This window comes from Cryptococcus neoformans, chromosome 2, assembly GCF_000149245.1.
Source record: "Cryptococcus neoformans var. grubii H99 chromosome 2, complete sequence".
Taxonomy (NCBI): domain Eukaryota; kingdom Fungi; phylum Basidiomycota; class Tremellomycetes; order Tremellales; family Cryptococcaceae; genus Cryptococcus; species Cryptococcus neoformans.
The window spans coordinates 159,296-180,927 of NC_026746.1; the positions used below are offsets into that span (position 1 = coordinate 159,296).

At 48.8% G+C, this 21,632-nt stretch overlaps 8 protein-coding genes and 1 non-coding gene; 3 read left to right on the forward strand and 6 right to left on the reverse strand.

The window, feature by feature from the left end:
* Positions 1–290: 290 nt before the first annotated feature.
* On the reverse strand, positions 291–818 carry CNAG_12141. XR_001045438.1 has 1 exon: positions 291–818. It is a non-coding gene; the product is annotated as a hypothetical RNA (non-coding RNA).
* A 220-nt stretch (positions 819–1,038) lies between these two features.
* CNAG_06745 (histone H3) lies at positions 1,039–2,114 on the forward strand. XM_012192315.1 has 4 exons: positions 1,039–1,274; positions 1,338–1,452; positions 1,508–1,577; positions 1,635–2,114. Exons 1-4 carry the CDS (start codon positions 1,214–1,216, stop codon positions 1,803–1,805), a joined length of 417 nt encoding a protein of 138 aa, XP_012047705.1. The 5' UTR covers positions 1,039–1,213; the 3' UTR covers positions 1,806–2,114.
* A 328-nt stretch (positions 2,115–2,442) lies between these two features.
* Positions 2,443–4,948, forward strand: CNAG_06744 (chromatin structure-remodeling complex subunit RSC9). XM_012192314.1 has 3 exons: positions 2,443–3,757; positions 3,819–4,051; positions 4,118–4,948. The coding sequence occupies exons 1-3, from the start codon at positions 2,514–2,516 to the stop codon at positions 4,837–4,839; spliced, it is 2,199 nt and encodes a 732-aa protein (XP_012047704.1). The 5' UTR covers positions 2,443–2,513; the 3' UTR covers positions 4,840–4,948.
* Positions 4,900–5,751, reverse strand: CNAG_06743 (hypothetical protein). XM_012192313.1 has 4 exons: positions 5,626–5,751; positions 5,416–5,513; positions 5,214–5,294; positions 4,900–5,141 (listed from the first exon to the last, which is right to left on the reverse strand). The coding sequence occupies exons 1-4, from the start codon at positions 5,687–5,689 to the stop codon at positions 4,980–4,982; spliced, it is 405 nt and encodes a 134-aa protein (XP_012047703.1). The 5' UTR covers positions 5,690–5,751; the 3' UTR covers positions 4,900–4,979.
* Positions 5,752–5,895: 144 nt separating this feature from the next.
* On the reverse strand, positions 5,896–7,560 carry CNAG_06742 (pre-60S factor REI1). XM_012192312.1 has 4 exons: positions 7,308–7,560; positions 6,240–7,243; positions 6,163–6,180; positions 5,896–6,110 (listed from the first exon to the last, which is right to left on the reverse strand). The coding sequence occupies exons 1-4, from the start codon at positions 7,517–7,519 to the stop codon at positions 6,103–6,105; spliced, it is 1,242 nt and encodes a 413-aa protein (XP_012047702.1). The 5' UTR covers positions 7,520–7,560; the 3' UTR covers positions 5,896–6,102.
* A 117-nt stretch (positions 7,561–7,677) lies between these two features.
* On the forward strand, positions 7,678–10,346 carry CNAG_06741 (ATP-dependent RNA helicase DBP10). Its single transcript, XM_012191733.1, has 4 exons — positions 7,678–7,807; positions 7,866–8,292; positions 8,345–10,172; positions 10,231–10,346. Exons 1-4 carry the CDS (start codon positions 7,711–7,713, stop codon positions 10,273–10,275), a joined length of 2,397 nt encoding a protein of 798 aa, XP_012047123.1. The 5' UTR covers positions 7,678–7,710; the 3' UTR covers positions 10,276–10,346.
* Positions 10,264–14,175, reverse strand: CNAG_06740 (septation protein imp2). XM_012192311.1 has 8 exons: positions 13,798–14,175; positions 13,466–13,748; positions 13,199–13,411; positions 13,054–13,152; positions 12,912–13,008; positions 10,781–12,865; positions 10,557–10,722; positions 10,264–10,506 (listed from the first exon to the last, which is right to left on the reverse strand). The coding sequence occupies exons 1-8, from the start codon at positions 14,034–14,036 to the stop codon at positions 10,491–10,493; spliced, it is 3,198 nt and encodes a 1,065-aa protein (XP_012047701.1). The 5' UTR covers positions 14,037–14,175; the 3' UTR covers positions 10,264–10,490.
* A 729-nt stretch (positions 14,176–14,904) lies between these two features.
* Positions 14,905–18,107, reverse strand: CNAG_06739 (dethiobiotin synthase). XM_012192310.1 has 9 exons: positions 17,890–18,107; positions 17,697–17,844; positions 17,528–17,639; positions 16,902–17,483; positions 16,707–16,852; positions 16,352–16,655; positions 15,761–16,301; positions 15,278–15,709; positions 14,905–15,226 (listed from the first exon to the last, which is right to left on the reverse strand). The coding sequence occupies exons 1-9, from the start codon at positions 17,933–17,935 to the stop codon at positions 14,994–14,996; spliced, it is 2,544 nt and encodes an 847-aa protein (XP_012047700.1). The 5' UTR covers positions 17,936–18,107; the 3' UTR covers positions 14,905–14,993.
* Positions 18,108–18,278: 171 nt separating this feature from the next.
* CNAG_06738 (hypothetical protein) lies at positions 18,279–21,551 on the reverse strand. XM_012192309.1 has 10 exons: positions 21,439–21,551; positions 21,182–21,370; positions 21,083–21,128; positions 20,947–21,036; positions 20,548–20,894; positions 20,086–20,496; positions 19,391–20,039; positions 19,241–19,340; positions 18,888–19,180; positions 18,279–18,833 (listed from the first exon to the last, which is right to left on the reverse strand). Exons 2-10 carry the CDS (start codon positions 21,209–21,211, stop codon positions 18,778–18,780), a joined length of 2,022 nt encoding a protein of 673 aa, XP_012047699.1. The 5' UTR covers positions 21,212–21,370; positions 21,439–21,551; the 3' UTR covers positions 18,279–18,777.
* Positions 21,552–21,632: the final 81 nt, after the last annotated feature.

The window sequence follows — 21,632 nt, forward strand, 5'->3', positions numbered from 1 at the left end:
TTTATTTCTGAATACAAAGTGGTCTGGTTCGGCTAGGGAGCTGAGGTTTGATGATGGGAAAATAGCTGTGTCCGAGAGCGGGGCATTTAATTTCTTTCAACGGTGTCATAAACCCCAGTTTGTTCTTTGCTGAAAGGAGTAAAGCGATACCACCCAAATCAACGCGTCGGGTGTAAAACAATCTCTTCTTGTCATCATGACCAAACTACCAAACACGTTTGGGCTGTGCAATCCTACATGAAGTTAAAGTGCTCGTCTTTTGGCAACAAAACAGCGGTCCAATCCTCGGTAGATGTTCAAAAGGTAGTAATAGCATGCACGTCGATTCCTATTCGCAAATTCCGAGTACCATTTCTAAAAAATGTGCCGCGCATAATATTTATAATGCACACACAGAACAAGACTTACCAGGGTATTACGTTGCCAGCTTCCCAGTTCTCCGACTCCTCAAGCTAAACAAGTGTCTTCATGTCTCGATATCCCTCTAAACCATTTCCCCCGGTTAGATGCTCGTACCATTTAACCGTTTCATTTGTCCCCAACTTTTAGTCTAGTTGATGGAGGGGACGAGAGAGACGAATTCGATTGCGTATCAGGTTGGAACTGGAGATGATATCGTAGTTGGGAATTGGGGCGTTTCGAGTGACAGCGGGAGTGGAATAGGCTGCTAGCTTCCGAGCTCGTCAAATGCGATGCGTGGGCGGTATAGGGACGTTATCGATGAGAAGACTCGAAAACTGCCCCGGGATGGCCTAGATAAATTGATATGCTGGCAATATTTGGATACATGGATGTTTGTTTGATGGACAGTGTTCTGGGTGGGAAGAAGGGATGATGGAAAGATGGGATTACAAGCCGCGTATAATACAAATCGGCGTTATGGAAAATACCGGTGCCTGGGAAAATTCATTTTCACTTCGATTTATTTACGAGGGAATTACAGAGGGAGGAAATGATTTATCCATTAAGTCACGTGACTTTCTTTGAATAATCGAATTATGGATTTTCTATAACGCCGTAATGCCTATTCTCCGAGATAAACAAACACTCGCTCCTGGTGAACACGGCCTGCGGGAGGATATCTCGGCCAATATATAAACCCTTGGCCCTCGAGATATTCCCACTTCTCATCAGCAACCGCAAACAAGTCTTTTCCCACTCTTATCTACTCTTCTTCCAAACCAGCAACAACCACCTCAGTACATTTATCACAATGGCCCGAACGAAGCAGACCGCCCGAAAGTCCACTGGTGGTAAGGCCCCCAGGAAGCAGCGTAAGTCTTGGGAAATTAGCAGTCTCGTTTTTGCCTAGATCCTCAGCTGACTGGTCTCTTTAGTCGCTACCAAGGCTGCCAGGAAGCAAACCACCACCTCTGCCGCTGGTGGTGTCAAGAAGCCCCACAGGTACAGGCCCGGTACCGTCGCTCTCCGAGAAATCCGACGATACCAGAAGTAAGTCTCTTGCCACTTTTTGCCTCTTGGGACGAGGGCTAACAATTGCGCCTAGGTCTACCGAGCTCCTTATCAGGAAGCTTCCCTTCCAGCGACTTGTCCGTGAAATCGCCCAGGACTTCAAGGTAAGCCGTTTTAACTCTTGGCACGTTGACGCGCCCGCGCTGACTTGGCACCTGTAGACCGACCTTCGATTCCAGTCCTCTGCCGTCATGGCTCTCCAGGAGGCTTCCGAAGCCTACCTTGTCTCTCTCTTTGAGGACACCAACTTGGCTGCCATCCACGCTAAGCGTGTCACCATCCAGCCCAAGGACCTCCAGCTCGCCCGTCGTCTCCGAGGCGAGAGGTCTTAAGCAACTTTTCTTAGCTTGCTTTTTGTAGACTAGTTTTCTGGCGGAGGATGGTTTTTACACTTTCGATTTGCTTCTTTTCTTTTATTGCTAGTGCCGGCTTTTTTAGTGTTGATGCAGCCTGGCCTTGATTGTTAACTTCCTTGTTTCTGGTGCAGCGATTGGGATTATTAGTCTGACTGGTACATGTCACTTGCCTAACAGTAAAATTGAATTTTATAGTCAATATCATTGGTCAGGTGGCGTGACTGGCTGATGGCGACTATCAGGTTTTTGATGGCGACGGACACACTTTTGAATGGGAGATGAGCGCTGGTCAAGAAGAGTGGAGGCTCGGCCCGGTTTCAAGTCCCCCAAGACCGCGGATAAGGCATGTCTACAAATACTTGTAATCGCGTATAGTGACCAGAAAGAACAATCAAGCATACAAATACGTGACTCGTAACTTTGACCCTCCGCTTGCCCAAGCATGTATACCTCTGAACGCGAAATATGCTTTGTTCGTCGTGAGAGCTTTGCATTGCTATTTTGTGTGGAAGCAGCATTTAGAAAATTGGGGGTAGCTGCCTTGTAATCTATTTGTAATACGATTAGAAAACTCACATAAGGAGTCTCGTGCGCGGCCAATCTGTTTATCCTTCTTCGTTCAGTTCCGTTTTATTTTCTTTCGCTATCTCGCACACTCACACAGTCTTCTCCCCTTGATTCAAAATGCAGCACCACCCAGCGGCAGCAGCACAGCCAGGCCGCACCATTGCTCCTATCCCGCACCACCGCCCACAACAACCCCGCATCACTCCTTACACCCCAAACGTACGCGACCTCAACCCGGGACCTAAGAACAGACTCATCCTCGCCCTCCGCTCCAACATCCCTTTTGAAGTAGACTGGGCGCTGCCGCAGCTCGTCGTTGCAAGTTTTGATCAGTCGGACGGTTTCAAGCTCGAGGCATGGCCAGACAGCATTTGCGCGCTGAAGGAGTGGCCGGCCAAGTGGCTTGAAGGACTGGAAAGGGAAGCTGCGGTGTTTGAGATGAAAGCTGGGCGACTAGATTTTGAGGAGGATGAGAATGATGAAGAGGGCAGGGTGACAAAGCGTAGAAAAAGGGATCTGGCACTGGGAGCGGTGGTAGAGTGGGAGAACGATCCCAAGGTGGAACAACGGGCCACCAACTCTTTGCTCATCCTCAGAAACGCATCCTTCTCCGCACCCAACGCGAAGACCCTCTCAAACTCGAGCTTCCTCGCCTTTCTCGCCGATTTCTTCTCTTTGCCTCTACCGTTTCTCCAGCATCTTTGCCTGAGAACCCCCGAGCCTATACACCATATCCTCATCATCGTCCAGTCCATCTTCCCCCATTTGCGCGTGGATATGCCAGGTATCGACCGCATCAAGCACATCTTTGGCGTCGTCTTCCCTCAGCTTTTTGTTGATACCCGCGATATCGCAATGATGAACAACCTTATCCCTCTCATGATGATGGGCCAGACAATCCCCAACAACCACCCTCCTCCACCTGAACTCATCCCTCATCTTCTCCAGCTTCTCGTTCTCCGACCAGCAGGCCCACTTCTCGACTTGACCCTTGACATCCTCATCTCGCTCTCCACAAATCCCATCCACTCCCGCGCTATACTTTCTCACAATTCTTTCCCGCATCATCTCAAATCCATCACAGCCTTACTCGAACATCAAGCTCGTCCGGTGGTAAATGCACTTGATCCACCTCCTTCTACAAGAGGGAAAATGGTTCGTAACCCAGCAGGACCGAGTTGCAGAGCAGAGGAACTTAATCAAAGGCGGACAAAAGAACGAGAGGCCGCATTGGGACATATGGATCCCATGGCTGGAGGTAGACCGGTGTACAATGAGGTAGGGGATAAACCACCGACATTTAGTCCGGCGACGAAGAAGAGGCTTTTCAGAATGAAAGAGCCCGAAAGGTCTATCGAGTGGTGAGTTATAAATCATTAACCGCTACTGGAAAATGTTCGAAATGTTGACTTTGTAATGTAGGATGCATCAGACATTCGTCTACTCATCGACAGCTCAAGTCCTCCAAGTGACATTCTGGCACGCCTACCGAGATTTCTTCACCAACCCAGATTGCGTAGAACCAATGCTGAGTGCATCTGATGTGATCAAGAATGTCACTGCAGCTTTCCCGGGAGCGAGCGCAAAAGTGTGGACCGATGCGACTGGTGCGCAAAAGTTTGTGATTTCTGGTGTCGGGTTCAGGAAGCGATCAGGTACGTGCAGTCTTCGGAACTTTTTGTTTATATTCGAATGGCTAATGGGAATCACTAAAAACACAGATGACGATGAAAGATTTACATGTTACTGGCATGCGTGCACTCAACGACACTCGGCAACCAACTCGGTCCAACTGCTTGAACACATTCGCGACTACCATCTCCAAACCTTTTCTGCACCCCAATGCCAATGGGGCTCATGCGATCACAATCTCTGCACGTACTCTCATCTCCTCACTCATATCCCCCTTGGCCAGCCTCCGTCCTCCATCTCCATCCCTGATGCCGTCTCGTGCCACATCGCAGACCATAGTAGCTCCGTCTTGCAGCGCAAGATCACCAATCGTACCGTCCCTCCTTTATCCAACGTTCGTCTAGCCGTTCAGGGGACATTTACCCCTGTTGACGCTCGTCGACAACCTACCGGCGTTGCCCTTCTCGCGGCGCTACTTATCCGTAACCTCGCCCGCACCCTCCGTGCCGAGATCTCACTCGCCGTGCCCGAATCGTCTCATGCTCAAACGCAAGAGACGGCAGATGAAGCCCAAGCGAGGAAGAAACATCTTCTTGAAGAGAGGTACGGATTGCCAATCCCGGATTCGGTGTTGAAAGAAGAAGAAGAGGAGCAGGCGAATGTGCAGCAAGGCCAAGAGCTGGATATGAGTGAGGAAGAGAGGGAGAGGGCGAAAAAGGCGTTTGAAAATGTGGAGGAGAGGATTATTAAGGTGATGTTAGAGAATGTTAGTGGGATAACGCAGTATCTTGGCGATGCGCTTGGGCTGTAGAAAGCAGAGTTGAAGATAAAATGGTAGAAGCTTTTATTCAAGACATGTCTCAATTAGGTCTTCACGGTTTAAAGCTATGTAATGCATAATCGAGCGAATTTCCTATACACTTTTGTAAATATTTTCAAGTCTTGATAGTTCTACAGCTTTGCCTTGTTGGGCAAAACGGCAACACATTCAATCTCAACATCCGTACCCTTTGGTAAAGACGCGACACCGATACAACTTCGAGCCGGGGCAGGGCTAGGGATACGTTTGGAGTAGGCTTCGTTAAGCTCGGCGAATGTGTCGTACGACGTGATCTATTGTTTTGAGCATATCGAAAACATGGTCAGTGAAGAAAAAAAGGAACGGGAGAGAAGGAAAGAACGCACAAAGATGGTGAATTTGACGGTATGTTCCAAACTTGTTCCGTGCGCTTTGAGAACGGCATCGAGATTGTCCATAATTTGGTTCTACACCCATTATACAGCAGTCAGTCTATATATCCCCATCCTATCCCGTCTGCGGATCAGAAGACGATTGGGATGAGATGATAACTTGGGATCTCAGGGAAAAGGAAGAGGCAAGACATACGACACGATTGGTGATAGGCCCCTTGGCGAGCTCGCCATCAGGGCCTGATCCAATTTGCCCGGAAGTGTAGACGAATCCGTTGGAGATGATTGCCGGGGCTATATATTTTGGGTTTTCCCAAAAGATGAGGGTTTAAAAGTTTGATTGTCAGTGTCAGGCTGCGGTGGGAAGAGATGATGAGTAAAAATCAGAGACGAATGACGGACGTACAGAAGACGGGGAGGGGAGGGGCGATACCCTCGACTTTGTTGGCGATTCTTTCGCTGGTGGACATTATTTCGAGGGGTGTTTAATAGTTTGATTGATTAGCTGGTAGTAAGGAAGAATAAAAGTCAGATACGCACCAAAAAGACCCTTTATAGGACGGGCATGCATGCATGCTGGATGGATAGTGAGGTACGGTGATCTCGGCTCTTCGGTCTTTTCATTCTCAGCAAGTTGCCGATCCGCTCATTCTCTTATCAGTCCGGCAAGCTTAGTAGCTGAACAAAAAGTCGTGTGCTCGGCCTTTGCCTAGACACCCTATTCATACGTAGACATATATGCAAAAGACGTCACTAGTTACAAATCGATGAAAGCTTGTACATGCATAGTCTACACTATGCCTTGCCAATACTTGTCCGTTTTCCGCCCATCTTCGAAGCATCTGACTGGATTAAATATTTTGAAATGAATATGAAGTGGAAATTATTGCACTAAACAGAGTATCAGTATCCGATAAAGTCTTACGAGCAAAAGAAAACTTACAAAGAGGGTCTCGGAAGTCTATAAAAGAAGAATTGAAGAACGTTAGCATTTAACTATATTTGAAAACGACTACTCACGTTTTTGGCTGTTGTGGATGTACCCAATCTTGGTTTTGAACTGCTCCCTCTTCGATTGATCCTGGAAATTCCTTCCTTGCTTCTTCGCCCATTTGGCCTCACCCGCATTCCTCGCCTTCATCAACTGCTGGCCCTTACCAAACGCGCCGTGTCCACCAGCAACGGGTACAAGTGCAAGAGATGGGTCTGCAAGTTTTTTCCTAACAAGAGCAACTTTGAGGGCGGATTGATCCACGTCTGAGTCGTCCGAAGGGCGGTAGCGTTGGTCATAGTAGACTTTAAGGGAACGATGACCGAGCGTACGGCCAGATGGAAGGACAAGGGAAAGACCGTCAGCGGCCAATGCGACGCTGGCCTTTTTAGGTCTTTGAGGTCTGTCGAAGGCGTCCATAACCTCTTCATCTGATCCGATCTCTTCTCCATCCTCATCCTCCCAGTCCTCATCATCACCGTCACCTTGGAAATCGTAAAAGTCGGCCAACTCTGCACGATCTTCGTCCGTCTCATACGCAAGCTTGCAGTGATTTTTGTCAATCATGTGTTTTCGCACAGCTTCCAAACTGCCGAATTCCTTGCCCCCGTTAGGGCAGAAAAGACAAAGATTACCGATAGCCACCTTTTCACCGAGGTATGAAAGGAGGCCGGAAAGGTCGATGAGGATTTCTTTGTCAGGAATGAAAAAGCTGTGGATACTAGCCATGTGACCGACGTTTTCGTCGACAGTCCCAGAATGGCGGGTACAGAAAAGACAGTCCGCGGGTTTTATACGTCGTCGGAGGTTTGCCATCTTCTGCTCAAAGTCACCCTCTTCGTCGTCCTCGCTGTCAACATCCATCTCGTTCGCCTCATCCCCGGATCCGTCATCGTCCTCGTCTTCAGCCTTGGCAGGGGCAGGAGCAGGCTTTTTACCTAGTCTTTCAGCAGATGCGGCAGCGGCTTCTCTGTCTCGATGCTTTTTGGATTGAACGTGGGTCCTGAATGCGTTTTCAGATGAGAATTGCTTGCTAATATCGCATATCAGTATTTCGTCCTACTCTCCTTCAATTTTTTTTTTGAGGGTAGACTCACTTGCAAGCGGCACATGCCAAACTTCTAGGATCTGTCCTGACGGCATTTTGTTCCCTTCTCTCCAAGACCTTCTCGTTGAAAGAGGCCGCAGCGACTGGAGGAAGGTTTGCGACCCTACGCTTCATGTTGTAGCGGTGCCAGTCTGTCAAGAAATGGGCTCGCTGCTCATCGGCAGTCTCGAAAGCAACACGGCATGAGATACAGGTGAACATGGTGGAGATTTTTTTATAGTTGATATAGATGAAGAATGAAGATGTTATATGATGCAAATGGCTGATGAATAATGAATGAGTGGCGGCGAAAATTAATTATAAAAAAAATTAAGGTGGAGGTTGGGCTTTTTTGAAGATTTGTTTTGACGAATTCACCATTCATCTTCTCTATCCAAATTCGAGCGAGCGAAATGGCAATAGTAACTCCCTCATGGGCACTTGAGACAACGGCGGATGGAGAGGTAAAAGAGAAGACATCAGGCCCAGGCGGTCAATGGCGCGCTCTTAGTACGTACACCCAAACATCCTCCTGCTCCTCCATCACCACAAGCTCACACTCGCACAGATGTTGGACCCGACCTCATCCGCTCCTTGTTGATGCGCAAATTCAAGTCTCCGACGCCTATCCAAAGAGCAGCTATCCCTCCAGCTCTCTCCACCCCACCGAGGGATATCCTTGGTATGGCCAGGACCGGTTCCGGTAAAACTTTGGCGTACCTTATCCCTCTTCTTCAAAAAACTGGATCGACACACCATGGACAAGGCCCTAGAGCTTTAATTCTCTGTCCGAGTCGAGAATTGGCGGTGCAGATTTACACTGTCGGAAAGGATCTCGCCAGAGGAATGAACAAGGGCAAGGGAAAAGAAAAGAACAAGGCCGAAGGAGAGGAAGATGAGGAAGGCAAGGGTAAAGAGGGATTGAGATGGGCTGTCATTATTGGTGGTGAAGGAATGGACGCTCAGTTTGAAAAGATGTCCTCCAACCCTGATATGTGAGTAATTATTCTCTGTCCTTCTCCACAAAAGGTATGCTAACGAAAACAGTGTGATTGCTACACCTGGTCGATTCCTCCATCTTATTGTTGAAATGCACATGGACCTTCGACACCTCCAAACGGTCATCTACGATGAAGCCGATCGACTTTTTGAAATGGGTTTCGATGTCCAACTTCAAGAAATTCTTCATCGTCTCCCTTCTACTCGTCAAAACTTGTTGTTCTCCGCTACTCTTCCGTCGTCCGTGGCGGAATTCGCAAAGGCCGGTCTCGTGAATCCTCTCCTTGTTCGTCTTGATACCGAGCAAAAGATTTCACCTGATCTCGCCCTCAAATTCTTCTCCGTCAAACCTGGAGAAAAGGAAGCGTCTTTACTTGTTCTTTTGCGAGAAATCATTGGCAAACCCAATCAACCTCAGCCAGCCGATCCCTCTTCTGCCCCTCAGGCTATCGTATTTGTAGCTACTAAACACCATGTCGACTATGTCGCCGAGCTTCTACGTACGACCGGCTACCGCACCTCTCTCATTTACAGTTCTCTCGACCAAGTTGCCCGTCAGCAGCAACTTGCCGGTTTCCGTAATCACCAATCCGACGTTCTCGTCGTCACAGACGTAGCTGCCCGTGGTCTCGATATCCCCATCATGGACCATGTCATCAACTATGATTTCCCTGCTGGCCCTCGTATCTTTGTTCACCGTGTCGGTCGTACTGCACGAGCCGGTCGAAAAGGTACAGCGTACTCCCTCATCGTCAAGGAAGATTTCCCTTACCTCTGTGACCTCCACACTTTCCTCGGCACAGCGCGTATGGGCGAGCCCGCATATGCTCTGCGTTCACTCCCTATCGAGCAGCTTAGTGAAAACGTCGAGTACGTTTTCCACAACCTTGACGAAACTGCACCCCATATTACTGCTTTGCGTAACGTCATGCGCAAAGGTCAAGGCATGTTTGAACGTTCTCGCACTAAAGCCAATCCTACCTCTTATCGTCAAGCGAAATCTCTCGCTTCCGCTCTCAGTAACAATCCTCCCCGGATTGACGACATGTTTGAGGATGCGATGGAGGATGAGGTGAATGAAGAAAAAGCTAGATTACTCGCCAAAGTGGCAGCGTTCACACCGTCTGAGACTGTGTTCGAAGTCGGAAAACGCGAGAGTGAGAGCGCGGTTATCATGAAAAAGAGGAGAAAGACAGTCGACGAGAGGCAGAAACGAGTCTCGAAGGCTGAAGCAGAGAAGAGTACGACGAGTGGCATGGAGAAGACTCCCGTCAAAGAGCTTCCCGCACCTCAACTTCCGATCAAGGACTTTAAAGACCCTTCCTTCTACCTCGAGCATACCCAACGCGGAGCCGAAGCTGAAAAGGGCTATTCTCTCAAATCTGGCGTCGAATCTCTCTCTGGCGCGATCACTGATATGACCGCTGATGAAGGTACAGGACCGAAAGCCCAAAAGGCCAGTCAACTCAGTTGGGACAGGAAGAAACACAAGTTTATCAAGAAGAATGGTAGTACTGATGGAGAAAAGATGATCAGGAGCGAAAGTGGTGCATTGTTGCCTGCTAGTTATAGTAGTGGCAAGTATCAGGAATGGAAGTTGAAGAGGAGGCACATGCCTGATGGGCCGGTGGAGGCTTTGGGAGGTGGCAGAAGGGGAAGACATGGACCACCGGGACAGAAAAGAAAGGCAGAAGATGAAGATGGGGGAGAGGATGCTGGTGGAAAGGGTAGGAAGGATCAAATAAAGGGCAAGGGCAAGGGCAAGGATGATTCCAAGCAACAGTCTTCTGGAAAGCCTGGCAAGAAGGGGACCAAGCAGTCCTCTGGACTCAAGTCTGCAATGGATATCAGGAAACAGAGGGAGATCGCGCAAAAGGTTCGTTGTACTGCGCCAGCTATGTTTCGAACTTTGCTAACGAGTCACTGTACCACAGAGAAAAGAGAAGAACGCTCGAAAACCCCACAAGTTCAGAAAGTAATTTCTCATCCATATATCTATGTAGAACCGGTACTCGATTGTGTACTCATGTATACATTATTCACTTGGGTATCAAAGAAATAGGGGACTCGTAATGTCTCCAATCTTGCTATAATCACGGTCGTAAAAACGACGTTAAACAGCCACACTCCAGAAACAGGTCTGACTATATATACAACCATCATTTCATCAAGAAATTAACATTTAGATCATTGCTTAGAACAACGTCACGCTACATAATCATTAGCAAGCTAGCCATTGTAAAACGATTCGACAACTCACAAATTACTGGGGAAATCGGTCCTTCCAGGGGTCCTTCTCGCTTCATCCAGCAACTCTCCAGACCACCATCCGTCCTCTGGGGTGCTAGTGACGGCAATGATATCACCTGCCTGGAAATCAAATTCGGCCGCAGTTTGAGCGCTGTAGTCATAAAGCGCCTTGACGTCTGTATCACTTATCAGTGCAACCCAATCAGGTTAGATTAGATTAGAAGGAGCACTCACAGAACATGACAGGCAGTCCGGTAGTCGACCATTGTCCTGTAGGGACCATATTAGGCGGGGGCTGATTCGGCTGCGGACTAGGCGTTCTCTGCTGTTGGTGTTGCCGCTGCTGTTGCATATATCCTTGCGGTTGTTGCGGGCTAGCTTGGTATCCATATCCTTGCCCTATCGCAGGGGATGAGCTCAGTGAACGGCCATATGGTTGACCAGACTGATACGATTGCTGGGATGGTTGCATAGGGGGTTGCTGAAGTTGAGGAGATGGACCGCGCCCATCATAGGCATTACTGTGTCCGTATACAGAAGGAGGGCGCTGAGAGTAGTTAGGTTGAGGCGCCTGGTTCTGCTGTTGATGGTATGGCGAAGGTTGCTGTTGAGCAGGAGAGGAGTACTGATTGTATGCAGGCTGGGGGGTTTGGTTAAAAGCCTGTGCAGCCTGAGATTGTGCTTGAGAGGCATAAGCCTGCTGAGAAGGAAGCTGTTGCTGCTGTCCGTAGCCCGACGTTGGTCTATTGCCTGAGATTGCCGGCGGACCCATGGCAGAAGAAGTAGCTGCTGGCGATCGCGACGGCTGTCCATACGCTGATCCGTAGCCTGCGGGTGCAGCAGCAGGAGTAGGTGAAGGACCAGATGCAGAGACACCATATTGTGAAGTTCGTTGTCCAGGATAGCTGCCCATCTGGGGAGCAGGTGCTTGTATCGGCTGGGCGGCCGGTTGCTGAGCTTGGGCTTGAGCCTGTTGCTGCTGATATTGCCTCCTATATTGCTCCGCCATAGTGTCCTGCGCCACCCCACCCTTGGCATCTAAAGAGATGCCCAAATTTTGAGGCCCCAATGTACTAGGAGTTATGACCGGGCTAGGATCGGGTGAACGGAAGACAGGTGGTTGCGGGCTCGGGCTCCGTGCGGCATTGCCAGCCCCTATGCCAACGAACCCTTGTCTAGGCTGAACACCAGGGGACGGGGGAGCTTGTTGATGCTGTTGCTGCTCAATATATGAGTTTCTAGAAACATTGGACATGATGGAGCCAGCACGAGACCTTGATCTCGTCTCACGTTCACCGGGGAAGGCTTGATGGTACTGCGAAAGGACCTCATCCGCAATATGGGTCGCCGGTTGTTTGGGAGCTTGCATCATCGCAGGTGAAGGTGCCCGAGGAGAGGCGGGAGGGAAGGAAGGTGTAGTAGGCCGAGAGGTAGGGTGAGAGCCGACAACATCATCTGCGAAGTTGGAGTAATTGACGCTTTGGCGCTTGCTTTCGGGTCCGCGGGATGATTGGTGTCGAAACTCGTCCATGGACTTGGCGAGGGCGGCGGCGGTATGGCCTCCAGGAGGAGGAGAAAGAGTCGAATCGATAGGTGGGGATCGTGATTGGGCTGGTGCACTCTGCTGGAACGACATACGGTTAGGCGCAGGAGAAGCTGGAGACTTGACTCCATGGCCATACATGCTGCTTCTCACAGACCCAGCAGCAGATACCACACTCTCGGCTCGCCTGTGAGATGCGTTACGCCTGACGCTTCCAGGAGGTGGAGGGTCCCGACGCAGATCAGCCAATGCCTTTGCCATAGGGTCTTCTTCGTCATTGATATTCTTCATAGGTGAAGGAGGCCCTTGACGTGAGGGGACACGAGGCTCAGGCATAGTCAAAGTAGCCGGGACGGGGGGTGGAGGCATAGGGTTGTACTTTGAAGAGTTGTCTTGAGAAGCAGGGGAAGTGGCTGACATTCCGGGAAGGGCAACTCCACCGAATGGAACTTTGGGGGCTTCTGGTTCAGTCGCAGTTGGAGCAGAGACTGGTCCGTCCTTCAGTGTAGTTCTATTCAAACCATCAGAGATACCATTGACACCCGGCTTGGCTGATGGCTGCTCTCGCTCCTTTGCGATCTCAGGCTGCGGCTCAGTTGTTGGTCGCGGCTCCGGCTTCGGTTCAGGAGTCTGCTCTCGCTGTATTTCCTTAGTCAGTTCGCGAGAGGCGATTGGCATGGGAGGCTTGGCCGAAATTCGCATAAATTGTGCGACATGAAATGTGGCTTGGGTAGGGTATGACTCCCCGGCAGAATAGTTGATGAAACGAGGGGGATCTAAGACATTATCAGACACTTTTCCGGGGACATAGGGAAAGCATACCAGGAATCATATCACCAGTACCCCATCCCTTGGCAAAGTTAACGATGTCGTTGATTGGCTCAAACTGCTCGAGCTTTTCTCTAATCCGCTCACATGACTAAATTGCCATAAGCAAAATCCGCAATAGCCACATCAAACTCACACTGTCGTCTTCAACGCACACCTGCGACACAGCATTGGCATAGACCCACATAAGATCTTTTGTGATTGCCATCCTGTCTTCTTCAAGGTCTTGTACATGCTTGCTTCCCATCAGTCTCATTGTCAACGACAAAGAATCAACTTACGTCACAGAAGTTCTTCCATTCTTGCTCCCACTTCTTATGAGTTATTTCCAATACCTTCACAAACTGCTTAAAGTCGTTCTCGTTCGCCCCGATAGTCTGTCTGACTCGGTCCAATTTGGTATGCAACTTCTCCAATTCCTTGCCTTGAGTGAGGGAAGATTGGGCGGTGTAAGAGTTGAGCTTGAGACAGTCCTGCTCGTATCGATCTCGGGCCTGTAAACCGATTAATCCTCATGGAGAATGACCTCTGCAAATGTTTAAACCCACCTTTTGTACGTGACCTTCTTGCAACCCCTTATTCTTATACGCTTTCTCCACCGCTGCCTGGAGACCCTTTTTCAGATTTGACATCCGCATGCCCAGTTCTGCCGATGGATGCTCCACAGTTTGGCGTATTTCATTACTAAGTGACGAATGATAGGATGCTTGCTGAGCTGTTTCAGAGAGCAGATGTTGGAGAGAATCCGCCAGATCACCAATTTCATCTTTACCCAAGGAGAAACGAGAGAGCTTGTTAAGCTTTTTCGCATACTCGTCCTCAATCGCAGCGCTACGGCAAAAGTCTCAGCTTTTGACCTAAAAATATTCTCGGGACTCACCGTTCCTTCCAGAATGCTCTCAATTCCTCAACCGTCCGCCCTGCCCCTCTCAGTCTCGCCATGATGACATCGAACCCTCTATCCCCCTGTCCCCAAAATGCATTGCAGTAATTCAATCTCGGATCATGTAATTCTTCTTCAGCTATTTGATTGCCGTTGAGACCGCCATTCGGTCCATTGTATAGTTTGTACAGCGATGTCGAGGATTGCGAGCGCAGTGGCTCTGTAGATTGTGCCATTTCGGCTGTATCAATGGATTCTAGGTCTTAAAACGGGCTTTAACTAAAAGATGTCCGTTATATATCGTTATAAATGGTCGCGAATAACTGCTTTATATACCAGTCAAGATGGAAGATGGAATGGCGATGCGGATGTAATGTCAATGGCTGGACATTCCAGCCAAGTCGTATTCTTTGTGTCATGTTTGATTGTCATCTCTCACAAGTTACATTACGTAAAGGTAAAAGGAAGTGGGATCGGGACACCGGTGCACGATAGAAGGAAGAGACAAAAGCACTGCAGACGGAGTCCGCTTCTCCAAAAAGCTCACCCACGAGAAGGGGCGGTCCTGTTATCATGCCAACAACTGGCAATCACTGTTGCATGTTGTCACTCAACTGATTATTGACTGATTGTTGCTAACTGACCGGCATCCTTTCATGGATAGAAGCAGGAAATGAATTACTCTACCGTCATTGCACTGATGTTCGCCACGTGCCAAGGAAACGTTGTCGGAAACTGTTATAGAAGGTTGGCGTTGAGTTACGAAACACTAGCACATGTAATGGCTGTTTGCTCTCCCTAAATTGGCGATGGGACTTCAATATGGCCGCCGGGCAGCTAGTAAGTGCGTGAAAGAGAGGTACGTCTGGGTTGAAGGAGGATTACCCCTGGAGGTCGAAGACACGGCCGGAAGGCACCCGGATAGACTGGGCTTGAGATAGATTAAACTGAATATATGACGATGAAAGATTCAGAAAAGAGTAAGTCGTCTTTGGCTGCGGCATGATTAATGTCGATATGAGAAGAGTCAGATCGATTTTTTTCAATCGGATGAATTATAACTACTCGTAAGAACATGCTGGAATGCATGACTCAGTGCTTATCCTTCTTTATTGTCTTGTATGTTGACCCTTGACAATGGCTTAATAACGAAGTCCAATGGTATCCCTTGATGCATGGAATTTTCTAGTCTTCTATTGAATCCTCTTGGTAAGCTTGTCCAGGATGACCTTCTCCATTGCTCTCATGACGTCCGGCTTGGTCCACAAGCTCGTTATTATATACACTACATTACCGAGGGGACGGGAATGGATTTGGAAAGGAGAGAACGGAACGATGTCCTCTGCGGCGACATCAGATGACGAAGTGGTGACAACGACTTGACGGAGTGAGGTAAGGAAGTCGAGAGCGGCGTGGGAAGAGTAATCTGCGACGGTTTGTCAGATAACGAAATATTCAAAAGAGAGATCTAGCTCACCGCTCTCGTCGTCTTCCAACTCGATAGCGAACACAGTTCCCATAGCCATAGCACCCTTAACACCTTGAGCCCGACTGATATCCTCAACAAACTCCTTCTTCCAGAAACTCCATCTCCCTTCTACGCCTTTCTCAACTCCCCACATGTTCTTCTCGCCTTGCCATCCGCCTTTGGCCTCGTAATTGGTTGTGAGTTTCATCGCCTCGAGCGCCACGGCGCATCCGATTGGATTAGCCGTGTATGAATGACCATGTAAAAGGGCATCGACTTTGTTAGGTGAGAGAAATGCCGAAAATATGGATGAAGAAGCGAGGGTGGTGGACAGAGGAAGGAGACCACCAGTAAGAATTTTGGCGTAAGCGGAGATATCAGGGGTGTGGCCAAGAACCGTAGCGGCAGAATTGTAGCCGAAACGGTGCAAACCGGAGAAAACTATTGATTCGATAAGTCAAACAGTCTGGTTCTACGGCATGGGCTGCTTACCTTCGTCATACAAAACAGGAAGACCTTGCCACTCAGCGCCAGACCTGCTCTTCAACCCCTCCAACACTTGCTCAAACGAACGGCCATCCCATTTTTCTCCAGCGAACAAGTCCCCACTCGCTCTGACGACTTCAATCATGCATGATTGGAACAAAGGGTCGACGAACACCATACCCCCCGCTCCAAGACATGTTGGCTCCATGACGAGTGCACCAAACTTCTTGCCTTCCTTGACTAATCGTTCAAGAATTGATCGGATGTGTGCACGATAATATGAGGCGAGGGGAGAAGAGGAACGGGATGAGATGTCGTATACGTCCTTGAAGGAGGAGAACTCGAGTGCCCAACCATCGGGGGTAGATTTGCTAGAAGGAGCGATAGAAGAAGGAAGAGGCGACCAGGAGTCAGGCCCAGTAGTGAGAACAGTAGGAGCACCGTTAACAAATTGGACCATAGGAGGTGAGAACCAGTGCCCTCTGCCCTTGTACCAGTCTACAGCTTTGTTGTAGGTAGAAGCTTGAGTAGCATCCATAGATCCGATCTTAAATTTCCTCAGCACACATCCCAGCGCCAAACCCAGATGGGACTCACAGTATCACCATGGTAACTTCCCCTTAGCCCAATAACTCCGACACTACCACCCATTTCCCCATCCCACCCATATCGCCTACCTGCCGCCCTAAGCGCCATCTTCAAACCGACTTCCATAGCGGTACTTCCATTGTCCGAGTAAAATACACGTGACGCCCAGCCTTTTCCAACAGTGGCGATGAGCTTTTCGGCTAAAGAGAGAGCAGGGGCGTTCGTGCCACTGGGGAAAAGGACGTGGCCATAGCGACCGGCAGCGGAAGCAGCTGCGAGGGTGAGGTGCTCGTTGGCATGACCATGAGATTGACTAAGGGCAAGCGTAAACTACAATGACAACGGGACAATGATAAGGACATACGTAAACCAACTGGCGGAGCCGTCAAAGTAAGACTTTAATAAACTCTCACTCTTGGAAGAGGGAACAAATTCGGGCTTGGCGTAGTAAGAATCAAAGTTATCGCCGAAAGCCGAGTCCACGACCATGACATCTTCCTTCTTGTCGATCTACAGTTCTCAGTGCCCTAGTAGCATGGCTGATATGTAATGTACTTACCAGTTGATGTTGAGTAAATGGCCACCAGATGCTATCAAGAGTCCTTTGGGGCATCCCTCCCAGCTCCTCTATCCTCCTCTTATGTTTTTCCTCGAGCCATCTAGCCGCATCGCCCACACCTCCACCTTGCTCGCATTCAAAGCTTTTTTCTATTTCCTTGTACCATTGCTCTAACCTCACACCGTCTTCCTCAACCGTACCATACTTCTCTGGTGGAGGCTTAATTGTCCAGTAACCGATGCCACGGTCCCTAAAATACTCTTCAAGGAAGGTATGGTTGCGGTAATAGGAGTCATGCAAGCACAGGACGGCCGAAAGAGAGTAACCTCTGAGAAGCAAAGACTCGTAAGCCGAGATGGTAGTTGAAATACCTCCCAGATGTGGTGACGCGACGAGAATGGAAGGAAGCCTAAGAGATCGAAGGAATGTGGACTGGGTGTGCGGCGGGTGAAGCGCTGGAGAGTGGACGCCGCCTGCGGTCTCTACGAAGAGGCAACCATCCTGACCGTCAAGTTGTTGAAGACACTTATTGGCATGAGCCTCAATACCTCTGACAAGCTCTTCGTTGGTTTTTGGAAAGGGCTACATATATTAAACATAGCCGACAAGTTATAGATAAAGCTCACAAGGTCGGGGGCCAACTGTGCAGCAAGATGAGGAGACATGGGCTCTCGATATTGATACAAGTTGTGTGTCGAAATGTACGAGCTGTAGGGTTTGGTGTTTCGCTGTACATAGCTGTAAATATTAGCACAGTCAGCACCATCTATTATTAATCCATATCTCCATTCTCACCTGGTATCCGATTCGGAATCAGGGCCAGTACTGACAGGCTTCAAATAAAACACCCTTTTCCGCGCCTCTTCAGATTTCGATACATATCGAGATGCAGACGCTCGGAGCAGAGCAGTTGTGAGTAAGGTTTTTCCGACTTCAGTGTTGGCTAGTCGAGAGTTAGTACACGAATATCAGTTGCAGATTTGCTCACCTCCGAACACCTGGTGGACTCGAAAATTGGGGAATAAGAGGGGCATTGTATCAAGTCGATCCGAGGGGAAGCTCGATCACCGACAGGCGTTGTCCGAAACTTCTTGGAAATATATTAAAAGGTATATATTATCACTGCTTTTGCTCGCAGCAATAGGAATGCAAGTACGTTGTGTATTTTTTTTTTTTATTTCTCAAATGGGGCATATATAAACGTATGACCCCAAGAAAGACGAGCGGACGGACGGACGGATGGTCGACGGACAACCGGCCAATTTATTACCGGCGGTCGCCGTGGTGGAGGTTTTCCTCTCTTCGTCTCTTTCTTGAGTCGATGGCCAGCTTAATGTAAGTTTGATCACACAGCGGGAAAAATAACTTTGTGCGAAGGGGGAAGATAACCTTGTTGCCTTCATAATGTACATAATTATGTGCTATCAAATGCCGCCCGGGCCATAGTGAATTTCAGAAAGTCCCGGAAGACTCCAAATGCTAAAATGGCAAGGCAAGAGCCTGGAGCCTTCTTCGTTCGAGCAACGTTTCCTGTTTTCGACAGATGCGGCCGACGCTATCGTGAATGTACCAGCCTCAAAATAGAAGAAGCTGATGCCTGCACCTTTTGGAACCTACCCATGATATTCTGGAGCAGGTCATGCGACAGTTTCAAATAGAATATCCCTGGCACAAGAGGGTCTGTAGGGTGCTGTGAACATTATTATGGTGCTTATCGCCTTATCATAGCCATCACTTGATATGACCGCTGCCTGCACATCAGTTGTTGTTAATGATCATATACTAGTTTGCCCAGCGATGAAGTAGTATCGTCCATACAAACAAATAATGCACATCCAGCAATATCTGCAGCTTTGTTAAGACCACAATGAATCGTCTAACGGAACATGCTTTGCACTCTTCTGCTGACCTCATCCGGTGAGATCTTCACATCTGGTCGCATGTTAGCCCACCACGTGTTGCAGGTTCAAGGGATGATGCACTCACACTTCTCCGCCCCCTTATTCTGACATCTCGCCGCAAACGCCTCATACCCCTTCCTCACCACTCCCTCCACCTCCCTGCCCACTGAATCTCTCATTTCTGGATCTTGCCTATTGAGCGGATACCTCGCTAGCACCCCTTCAAGCTCGCCAAGTCTCTCGAAGAACGCGATAGAAGATTCTTTCAAATTATGTCGTTCTGAAGTAGGCAACTGGGGAACTGCGAATCGCTGAGTGTGAGAGTGGGGGGCTGACGTGAGAAGAGAAGTGAGTGATTGGAATTCGGAAATGAATTGGCTACGCCCGAAGTAAGGGGAATCAGTATTGATGTGAGGACGGGAATGATAGCAGACTTACCTTCGGGCATCTCGCACAGCCTTGTTTAACATGGCTTCCGCACCTGGACCTGTGATATCGGAATTTGACTGAATAATTAACATGTTACGAATATGTGAGACTTTGAGACAGATCAATCACTTTGTTTCTTTCAATTGTCGCATAACTTACCATTGTTGAGCAGAAAAGCCTGCCCTATAGGTCGTTTCATCCCTTTTGCCTTTGCATGTAGGTGATTCAACAGTGTACCCAGCACATCTGCCACGAAAAATTTTACGATCCCACCCTCTTCCTCTGCACTTCTCACATTACTCGGCAGCTCATTTAACCCCATTAACCAGCTTCTCTCGGATTTGCTTTTTCCCAACAGCCCCTCCACAACTTGTCCATATTCCGTCAAGCTCTCAAGGTAAGTAATTGTAGAGTACGTGATATCGCTGATTACCGAAGTGGGCGGCCCTTCTGTCTTCGCGGAACGGACGTCAACGAGCATCTCAGGGAATGAACGGAGTGAGAGAGAGCGGAGAGTGTTGACCGGTTGATCAAGGGCAGTGACGAGTTCAGTGGTGGCGGGTGATTGGGGTGTACCGAGGCGTGAAAGGCAGGAAGACACAATATGATCCCATTGCGGTAATAAGCGTGAGACAGAGGCGTAAAGTTCGAGGGCGGTGAATGTATGGCTGGAGAGATGTTTCTTCAAAGTAGATAACGTGGGAGAGAGGGCCTTATTGGCGAGAGTTATGGGAGATGTTAGAGTCTGAGTGAGGATTGTTTGAGGTGGGTGGTTGGGGAAAAGGGACTCGGCAAGCATCGTTTCCCCCTGTTGCTGTTCAGCTTGGGCAGCTATTAATGGGGATCAAGCTTACTTCTGCAGCGTGCATAATAGCCTCCCAGATACTCATGATATTCCCAACTTTCCCTCTGCCACTCTGGCCTTCCCAAACGCCTCCTTCATCGGTCTCTTCCACTTTGATCGCCAGCGCACTTAGGCTTCTACACACCCAATCTCCTCTTAGCCTCGCGAATTGGGAAATGGCATCTTCAAATATGGGCTGGATGATACTCAGAGTCTTTGGAGCAGGGTTTGCAGGATTGAGATAGACTGTCATCTTTGTAGTCAAAGGTAAAAGGGTGTTGAGAGGTGGAAAGAGATTAGGAGGAGTGGGGGGACCGTTGTTGAGGAGAGAATCGACGTCAAATGTTCTTCCCATACCGTCTTTAGAAAGCTTCAAGAATAGTTGTGTCATCGACGTGAAACCGGTCTCCACCAACTGGGTCTGTCATTCTCGTCAGCGAATCCTCAGGCTTCGCGAACAAATTACACTGACTAGATCTTTGACACCCGCTTCCCTTGCACCACCCCTACCCTCCATTAAGCCTCTATACATCCTCTCCAAATCGTCAATGACCCCATCCAACGCGCTAAAGTATTCCCCCAAAGCCATGATATCAGGTCCTCTTGTCAGGAGAACGACATCATCTGTAGGGGTTGCGGAGCGCGAAGAGGGTTTGGAAGATGTAGAAGCGGTAAAATGGGGCGGTATAGCAGAAGCGGGTTCCACAGAGGAGCCTTTGGTGGCGCTGGATGTGGAAGCTTGTCTGTTGGTGGCTGGACGAGAATTTGGAATCGAAGCGACAGATTTTCCTGACAAGTAGCTGAGTAGGGCGTCTATATCTGCATCCAGTAAGTCAGATTCAGGGTTATTCACCCGCAAAATTAAACGTACTGGCATCTTTTCTCGTCAGTGGCTGAATTCCAAGCGGAACAATGGCCTTGTCTAGCCTGTATAATCTGTTGTCAAGCTGGCCAAGTATATCTATTTGACGTTAGATCATAATCAGACCTTAAAACCAATTTCTTACTTGTCATACGTTGCCCAAGCTGGTTTGTTTTAAGGAGATGTTGGTCCTGGGATGGTTTTGATCAGTTGGGATCCTTGTTGTGTTGTCCAACACACGTACCAACAAAGCAAGGTCGGTTTCTTCGTCCATGAGGTTTACTGATTACGCTAGCAATTATACCTTTTGTAGAGTAGCGGGTAAACGGAAAGGCCTTTATTGAACTTTACAGCCTTCTAGAAGTATTTTTTCTGTTTCAAAATGGAGAAGTACAGATGTTGTTTCGAAATAGCGGTTGTTGTTGTCGTCGACCTGAAGCGGCCATTGAAGCAGTCAGCAAACGCAAGACTATGTAATCTTCAGGAATATCAATTACTCGCCTCCCACCTTACTACCTTTTCCTCAGCACGAGATACAGGTGCGGTAGTGAGTATGTATAGATGTTAATGATAGAGAAGATGGGCGGAAGTGATGACGATACAGAAGATGAGAAGCGGGTATGTCCGCAAAGTTAGCGGAAGATCGAGAAGTACGTAGTATCGTGTTGACCTCTTATCGTCATCGCAACTTCCAA